We start from the raw sequence: 9,569 nt of genomic DNA, 5'->3' as shown, positions 1-9,569 counted from the left end.
TAAGCCTCTCTCCAGTTCCGCTTGACTTTCAAAGGGATTGGAGACAGCCGGGGAAGGGAGCTGCTTTCCACGTGGGAGGAAGCCTTGGTTGGGGCCTCACTTCCACAGAGTATGGTCAACAATAAAGCTACAATACCAGAGAAGATTGTTGCTGAGTCGGATGTGGGGGCCCGGACCCGTAGGTGACTGCTCTTGGGGCAGGGTGGTGACGGAGGAGAGCCATGGGCTTTCTTTAGTCAACAATAATGTCCACTTGGTGTTACCTCGTGTCTCCTCTGCCCCAGACTCAGAGTTCTCCCCTTTATGGGCCTACAGGGTCCCTCCCCCACCAGAGTTCCGCACTAGACGTAACATTTATGCCACTTTATTCATAACACAGCACTTCCTGGTGAAATATGCAAATTTAGCATAAGCGTATCTGAAATTCACACAATTGATAGACGTTAAAACGGGTCACAAATTGCAATGTCAGAATTATACTTGTGTTGACAATCCTTTTGACTCAGTGGGTTTAAATCTTCTTCTGCCCAGTTTCCTCTTCAGTCAGACTTTCCTGAAAAATATGTGAGCAACCAATATACCGAGGTTGATTTTACTAGCTGAATTCCATTATGCTTTTGACATTTTAATTTCTAAAATACCGATATACAAAGAAGAGACCCGTTTGTGTATTTAAAAAAATTTTTTTTTAATGTTTGTTTATTTTTCAGAGAGAGAGAGGGAGAGACAGAGACAGAGTGTGAGCCAAGGAGGGTCAGAGAGAGAGGGAGACACACAGAATCCGAAGCAGGCTCCAGGCTCTGGGCTGTCAGCACGGAGCCCGACGTGGGGCTTGAACCCACAAACTGGGAGATCATGACCTGAGCCAAAGTTGGACGCTTAACTGAGCCACCCTGGCGCCCCGAGACCCATTTATTTTTGTGCACTAGCAAGTGCTAGAGAGATAACAGATCATGTGTTTTTAAGTTTTTTAATAAACCCCAAATCTACATTAATAGTTGAAGGATAGGATGTGCAAGAGATAAAAGAAAGATCTGATCTCCGTTTGTTATTAACCTAGCTTTTGTCTCAATTCCTTCTAACGTCGTGCTTGGGAAATATCACTGCTTACTATTTTGTGTGGTAGGTCGGAGTAGAAAGGAAAAGCAAATAAAGATGTCTGTCTGCATTTTTTTTCTTTGACCTGTGGGTGTGGAAGTTGAGGTCAATGGAGAAAAAGAAAACTATAGCTTATCTTCATATATGATTTATTCAGGCTTTCCCTGCTCCTGGGCATAACTGGTAACTACTTGGAATGCCCCTAAGTGCTGCAGATACGCGGACTGTGGAGCTCAGAGATCACCAACAGTGAGTTCAAGGTTCAATTTCTATATTCAGTTTTCTGTATACTTGTGTTTGGTTATGAAAAACCTGCATTAGGGGCGCCTGGGTGGCGCAGTCGGTTAAGCGTCCGACTTCAGCCAGGTCACGATCTCGCGGTCTGGGAGTTCGAGCCCCGCGTCAGGCTCTGGGCTGATGGCTCGGAGCCTGGAGCCTGTTTCCGATTCTGTGTCTCCCTCTCTCTCTGCCCTTCCCCCATTCATGCTCTGTCTCTCTCTGTCCCAAAAATAAATAAACGTTGAAAAACCTGCATTAAGTTAGTAGATTCCCATTTTTGGTGGGAATGTAGAGGTTGTTATAATCCAGTCAGAAAACTAGAAATCAAGGGTGCCGGGGTGATTCAGTCAGTTGAGCGTTTGACTCTTGATTTCGGCTCGGGTCATGATTCCAGGGTCTGGGATCGAGCCCTGAGTCAGGCTCTGTGCTCACTGTGGAGCCTGCTTAAGATTTTCACTCTCTTTCTCCCTCTGCCCCCTCCTGGACTCATGCTTGCTCTCGCTCGCTCGCTCTCGAAACTAAAACACACACACACACACACACACACACACACACAAAACCAATTGGAAATCAAATATGTGGTTCTGAATTATAAATTTACTAGTTTGGAATTTTTTTTATTCCAAAGGGAAAAAAATTAACTAGAGCACCATTTTTGATTTCCTCATTTTTCCAGAGCAAAACTATGTCATACCAAGAACATTGGTGAAGAATTAAGGAATCTGGTGGAGAGGTGTGGATTAGCCTAGATTAGAATAGTCTGGGGAAGGGGGGGCTGATGAATAGTACTTGAAGAACCGACATATAACAGTGGGAAGAAATTTGTCAGTCATCCCAAAGGCCAGAACCAAGATGAGATCAAGGTTACAGAGAGATTTCAGTGTAAGGGGGAAAAAAAGGTTCTAGCCGTTGGTACTGAAAGATGGCGTCACAAAATGGTGAGACCCTACCCCGGGAGGAATTCACGCAGTCAGGAAGGTAGGCCCTATGGAGGCTGAGAGCTGGTTGTCCTGTGTGGACAGCCTGAGAGGCGGTACCAAGGAGTCGTTCACCTCTAAGGCCCCATGTCATCACCACTGTAACTCACCAGAACTCCTCGCAGGTCCTTGAGGGGAGAACGGGGCTGGTGGATGGTGCATTCGAAGCGCGGACGTTCTGCGGGTTGATCAACCTCTTTGGCTATCTGAGGAAAAAGGAGATTCTTGCTGATGGAGATAAAGAAGTGGAATGGTGTTTCCCACTTCTACCAAAGATTGTGCGTGGAAAGTGAGGCCAAGGGGATTATCTAAGAAGATAGATCCTCCATCAGGCATTTGAATGGATGGGGTGGGGGTGGGGGGTGGTTCTGGAGGTAATGGCGGTAATGAGGAGAGAATATTTTCTCCTGAGAGATGATGAGAATGAAGTACTTCGAACCTCCTGAGGGGATGGTATACAAAAAGTCTAGGAGCTTCGAGATGTGAATAGGGTGATTTTTAGTTTCTAGTTTTAACTAAATATGTCACAGTTAAATAAGATTTACTTCACATATAGTCTGTGGAGAGGAGACTTCAGATTGCACTGGCGTAAGTGTCCCAGCCCCGAATTGCTCATCCCTTAGGCCTGTTTCCCATTAATTTAAGAAACAATTTCTGGGGCACCTGTGTGGTTTAACTGGCACTGGTTAGGCATCTTGCTCTTGATTTCAGCTCCGGTCATGATGTTGAGGCTTCTGAGTCTGAGCCCCACCTTGGGCTCCATGCTGACAGTGCAGAGCCTGCTTGGGATTCTCTCTCTCTCTCTCTCTCTCTCTCTCTCTCTCTGTGCCCTTCCCCCATTCTCTCTTTCTCTCCCCACCCCCCTCAAAATAAATACATAAACTTAAAAGACAAAAATAGAGGGACACCTGGGTGGCTCAGTTGTTAAGCGTCCGACTTTGGCTCAGGTCCTGATCTCACGGCCTGTGATTTTGAGCCCCCATCAGGCTCTGTGCTGACCGCTCGGAGCCTGGAGCCCGCTTCGGATTCTGTGTCTCCCTCTCTCTCTGCCCCTCCCCCACTCGTGCTCTGTCTCTGTATCTCAAAAATAAATACAACATTAAGAAAATAAATAAATAAAATGTCTGTGTCTTCTACACATTAAAAAAAGAAATAAAAATAAAAGAAATAATAGCGACTTTCTTTTATTAGCCCACTTTCATTTTGGGGCTTAGTCAACTAACATCTAAGGCCTCTCTCATGTGACCATGACCCCAGGAAGTTTCATTTCATAGATAAAAAACCAAGTGCCCTATGTTAGTGCTGGTACTAATACTGACATCTAATTTACATGAAATCAAATCCAGCATATTCTCCAGTATATATTTTGTGTCCCCGAGCTTGCTAACCACTCCCCTCTATCCAGCAGCCTCCAAGTTCTTTGCTTAAGTGCCCATTTCAGTAAAAAGAAATGATAGGGCGCGCACGCTTGGTGAGGATACTGATTTGCACGTTACAAAGATGTACCACTGGGGCGCCTGGGCGGCTCAGTTGCTTTAGCGTCCGACTTCGGCTCAGGTCATGATTTCACGGTTCGAGGGTTCGAGCCCCCGCGTCGGTCTCTGGGCTGACAACTCAGAGCCTGGAACCTGCTTCGGATTCTGTGTCTCCCTCTCTCTCTCTGACCCTCCCCCTGTTCATGCTCTGTCTCTCTCTGTCTCAAAAATAAATAAACATTAAAAACAAATTTTTTTTTAAACGTACCACTGACCTCGTATCATAGATACTTTTAAAAGATGACATTTTGTTTTATTTATTTTTTTTAAAGATGACATTTTAAAAAAAGCAGAGGTTCTAAGATTTTCTTTCCAAATCCCAAGGAATCCTTGCTCTAGAGACCTTGGACCCGTCGCGTTGTTTTGAATTCCTTTGGCCACTCTGGACGCTCTGAACTCGGCACGCTCCTTCACAGGTGTTGCCGTGTTCTCTTGGAGTCGTTTCCCCTGTTTCCTTGGTCCCTGTCTGAACTGCGAGCGGGAATGGGCCTGGCGGTTTGCAGTGCCTCATCTCCCCGGGGACGCCTAGGGCAGGTGCAGCCCAGGCTAGCCCTGTGGGGGCACACGTCTCAGTTTTGAAGATGAAAGCGACTTACCTCTTGGAAAGCATCAATCAGATTCTCAGTACTTCTCTTCCCCCCAGGGCGCAGGCCGTAAGACCAGTGTTGGCTGGAGCAGCCAACCACGCATAAGGTCAGCAGAAGAAATCCGGCGACAAGTTTTGGAATCGCCTCCATCCTGAGGAACACGACACAACAGTCAGAGGAGCCCCAGACTGGGTTGAGCAAGAAGTAAAGACCTCTTTGGTGAGCAGTCTGATGTTCGTATGCTAACCCCGCGGAAGATAGAAATAGCTGTCGTTTTCACCCAAGGACACTGACAAACACACCCGCCCCCCCCACCCCCACCCCTTGCTTGCCTTCAGGATTTCCTAGCCACCTGCGATAAAGGCAGGACTTTGAACTTACATGCTCCGCACTTTTCAGTACAAAGCTAGTCTCTTTTTCTTTTTAGTATTTATTTGGTTATCCAAACCCCCTGATTCCTTCCCTTATCAGGTTCACCTTTTTGCTTTAAGATTCCCTGCCCCCGCTCAACTGATTAGTTTCCAGCTAACTGTATCAGTTCCTGAGGTAAAGAGAACTGGGCCATCTGCTTGGAAAGGTAGCTTCTGCTAGGAATCTCTGGCTAATATAAAGTTGTATGACATTCAGTGGTTACGCTGTGGCACTAATTACATTTTGCTGAGTATCCTCCACACTCAAGTGTGGGCTGGACCATCTGTGAGCGCGGGAGAGAGCTCAACACCTTTCAAAGCACCGAGTCCCAGACCAGATGCCTCCGTGGCCGAGGCGGGCTCGAATTAGCTAATGACATGACGAATTCTCACAAAGCCTTCACGTTAATGTTCATCTGATGGGAAAAAGGCTAAAGACGAAATCGAATACGGGTCCATGAGTTGTTATTCATTCCCCAAAGGCTGCATCGCTGTGGCCAGGGGTGACAAGGACCATGAAGGTCAAGTCTTCTTTGGATGCTATGCACCTGGACTTTGCCCGTTGGGTACAAAATGCCCTATAGAGAGACAAAAGTGTGCAGTCTAAAACACATGCTAGAAATACAAAGCGTCTTACCTGTTTGAGGACCAAAAGCCAAAAGAATCCCAAGCTTCTCTTCGAGTTAGTGGAGTTCTGTGATTTTTCATTGTCTTGGCTTCCTTTTTATATGCAACTTTTCCAGGACTGAAATCTTTCCTGCTGGCAAATTATACCGCACATGGACTATGGGTTTGTTTTTTTTTTAATAGTGATTTTTGTTTTAATCCTCACAGAAGGCCCTTTAATAGTGTATGTAATTGGAACACCCACTGGTGTGTCTGTTAAATTTACTTAAATCTTGGCCATTAAAACCTCAGCCAGGACTTTTGTACTGAGGCCACAATTCACAGATTAAAATCAAGCTAGGTTGGATTCTCTTGAGGAAACAGACCTATCCAGAGTTCCAGGAAAACAGCTGCTGTACCTTAAGTGATGTTAAAGGCTCACATAAAAGCTTTCACAAAGGAAGCCATGTAATCATTTTAGAAAGGAGTTTAGTCAGGATGCCTGGGAGCTGGTCTCCGCTCTTTGGTTCTTCATTTGTAAGAAGAGCTGATTTGTAAATAATAAGAAGGGATTATTGGCACCCTACCTATACCCATATACGATCCTGAAGAAGATAATGGGGGTTTGAAAATTTCCCAGTCTCCTACCCACCAGGTTCCTTCCTTGACTTATCTTGAAAGCCTGCTGATAGCATCAGAAAGTTGAGAAACACTGTCGTTAGAATATACTAAGCCTAAAACCACCTAGAACCTACTTGGGTCCACAGTGTGACTCATTTTAGTAGATACTGAGTTAAAATAGGCAAGTCACTGTGCTAAAGGCAGTGGGAACACAAAGGTGAGAAACATACGTAAACATACATGCGTAAACATACATGCGTAAGACCAGCCTCCCCTATGACAACAGTCCCAGCAGGTGGGTATCATTATCCAAACTTTACAGATAGGTGTTCCAAGCCAGGGCGGGAGGGGACCCTGGGGATGTTTTATTTACACAGTATAAGCATTTACAAAAGCAAAGAGAGAACCATTACTCTTTATTACTTTTATTTGAATACATGATTGTCTTCCCCTAATTTACCCCTTGGGTTGTAACTCATAATGGTCAAGGATCCCATCTCGTCTAAACTTCTGTTAAATCCCTAGCATTAGTCAGCCTTTGATAAATTTGAATGAATGACTAAAAAGTAAGGGCCTTTATTTTTATTTTATTTATTTATGTATTTATTTTATTTATTTATTTATTTATTAAAGTAAGGGCCTTAAAAAACAAGATTGGGCTTAACGCTTCCTCTTTTTCTGCATCAAAGATACGTTTTATCTGACATAGAATTAAACCTTCATATACAATTGTCTGTAAGGCCTATTACATTAGCTAAACAGTAAAATGGTTAAGAATAACTAGATATTTGTTCATTTTAGAGCCGGGATTGGCCGTTTTCTCCTCTGGTAGGATGCTAAACCAATCAGTCATCGCCCAAGGGTAAATTAGGGGAAGACAATCATGTATTCATGATACTCTTCCAGAAGAATCACATTTGCAAGGATGTCAGTATAAAGAGCAGTGACGTCCTGCCCAGAGAAACTCTTTACCCAGCCATTTCTGTGGAGGTTGTCAGAGTCTCATGATAGGCTGGAGAAGGAGATAAGCTTTTTTTTTTTTTTTTTTAATTTTTTTTTCAACGTTTATTTATTTTTGGGACAGAGAGAGACAGAGCATGAACGGGGGAGGGGCAGAGAGAGAGGGAGACACAGAATCGGAAACAGGCTCCAGGCTCTGAGCCATCAGCCCAGAGCCCGACGCGGGGCTCGAACCCACGGACTGTAGGATCGAGACCTGGCTGAAGCCGGACGCTCAACCGACTGCTCCACCCAGGCGCCCCGATATAAGCTTTTAAGTACAATTGCAAACAGTGAAAAATCTCAAAAGGAAAAATAATGTGATTTAACTTATTTTCATTATTTCATTAGACACTGAATAATTTAAGTGCCATTCTGACATGAGAGAGTAATCTCATCTCACTAAAATACAAAGGTAATGAGAGGCTCTCTTTTTCAACAAGAGCTCATTATGTTTGAACGGCACTTAAATTGCCCAGTTGACAGTTTGCTAAAAGAAGTGTGCTTCTCACAGTGTGGCGCCAGCAGATGTGGTCTTGGGGCAGGACCAAGGAAACGGGAGTGAAGAATCCTGACCTTTAGGGTCACGTTAATCACTTAGCTTTGGTTAAGCATCAGTGGCTTTCTTGTACGTTATTTCTATCAGTCGGTATTTTTGGAAACAGGTTTTGAAATTTTTAGATGAACACAGTGGCATGGTCTATGAACTTACTCAATATGCGCGATGCCAAATCTGCATCTCCTTAGATCACAGATCTGAAGCGCAAAGGCCAAATTTATTTTCTGCAGTACCAAGGAAGAGATTGAATATGCAGTTAATGGAATTTTGATGTTTAGGGACACATTTTGAATCTTTTCTCTTTTTCTTTATTTTTGAAGGAGAAAGAGACAGAGTGTGTGGAGCAGGGGCGGGGGGGTGGGGAGGCAGAGAGAGAGGGAGACACAGAATCTGAAGCAGGCTCCAGGCTCTGAGCTGTCAGCACAGAGCCCGACGTGGGGCTTGAACTCACAAACCGCGAGATCATGACCTGAGCTGGTCAGAGGCTTAACCGACTGAGCCACCCAGGCGCCCCTTGAATCTTTTCGTAGTTCCAAGGATAGATCCATTTATCATGAAGCTTAATTTAGTAAACTGGGTTTAAGTATTGGATTTCATAGTTGTCAGAAATTTTTTCTCAATTTAGAAACTTCTAGATCTTAAAGGATATGGCTTTAGGAGTGCCTGGGTAGCTCAGTCCATTGAGTGTCCGACTTCAGCTCAGGTCATGATCTCGTGGTCCGTGAGTTCGAGTCCTGCGTCGGGCTCTGTGCTGACAGCTCAGAGCCTGGAGCCTGTTTGAAATTGTGTCTCCCTCTCTCTCTGACCCTCCCTGTTCATGCTCTGTCTCAAAAATAAACGTTAAAAAGAAAAAAAAAAAAGTATATGGCTTTAGAGGGAAAATGGTTTCATTTTCAACCTTAAAAGAAACGCCTAAAAATTATTAAAATGCCACAGTAATGACTTAGCAATCTTGATGAGTGACAGACGCAAGCCTCTTTTTGCCCTAATGTAAAATCTCAGCAGGAAGGGTCCGTGGTGAACTCCTGCTGACATATTTAAAGGTTGTGAAAGGCTTTCAGAGAATTAATCCTTGCATAAGGTGCTTTATGCAGAAAATAACCGCTTTTCTTTGTAGAGGTGGACCTTTTTAATTTTAAAGATAATACCTCCTTGGAAATTTAATAAAATTCTAGGCCTTTTCATTAAACATGATTTGAAGTTGACATGGGGGTAGATTTATAGTATAAACCACCCGTTCGTAAAATGAGCAACTGGAGAAAATATTCCATGCCTTGATTTATGATAGTAAATCACTGTCATAAGAAAGTGAATTTACACTATTTCCTACTAAAATTTCTTTGAAACCGTAGTTGAATTAGATATGACAGCATAATAAATACATACGGCTGTAAATAATTACAGGAGTACTGAATTTTATCAGTATGCAAAATCTGATTTCGATTTTCTAGCCCCCCACCCCCAATTGTATTTTCACCTGTGTACAGACAAGTTCCATCACTAGGTTTAATAGAAGTTGTACTCTTTTGAAAACTCCTGCCTCAAAATTCTCTCTCCTACGAGTCAGGTGAGAATGTATTGGGGACAATGTACTCAACCAACCTAATAAATCTAACTTGTAATGTTCATCAGCTAAAGAGATGAACCATTGGAAGTCTTGTAATTGAACCTGTGTTGTTAGCATGGCAGATTTTAAAAAGAGGGTCATAAAAAAACCATGCTTAAAGGGGTAAATTTGCATGAATGGCCCTTTCAGACTAATCCATTGTAAGCCTTGTGTTGGATTTCCTTCTCCACCCAGACCCTCGGGGCTGGTCATCAACTTAATGCTGAAGAAAGGTAAGTGAAGTATGAAGTATGGTCAAGAGTCGATTTTCAAAAGTACGACTAGAAACTCC

General features: G+C 43.7%; 1 protein-coding gene across 1 annotated transcript; it reads right to left on the bottom strand.

The window, feature by feature from the left end:
• Positions 1-511: 511 nt before the first annotated feature.
• Positions 512-4,632, bottom strand: GNRH1 (gonadotropin releasing hormone 1). The gene is made up of 3 exons (XM_047857328.1): positions 4,486-4,632; positions 2,465-2,560; positions 512-553 (listed from the first exon to the last, which is right to left on the bottom strand). The coding sequence occupies exons 1-3, from the start codon at positions 4,624-4,626 to the stop codon at positions 512-514; spliced, it is 279 nt and encodes a 92-aa protein (XP_047713284.1). The 5' UTR covers positions 4,627-4,632.
• Positions 4,633-9,569: the final 4,937 nt, after the last annotated feature.

The sequence above is a fragment of the Prionailurus viverrinus genome, chromosome B1 (assembly GCF_022837055.1).
Source record: "Prionailurus viverrinus isolate Anna chromosome B1, UM_Priviv_1.0, whole genome shotgun sequence".
NCBI classification, from domain to species: Eukaryota; Metazoa; Chordata; class Mammalia; order Carnivora; family Felidae; genus Prionailurus; species Prionailurus viverrinus.
The sequence above is the reverse complement of the archived record's forward strand: the minus strand, read 5'-3'. Positions and strand labels throughout refer to the sequence as shown.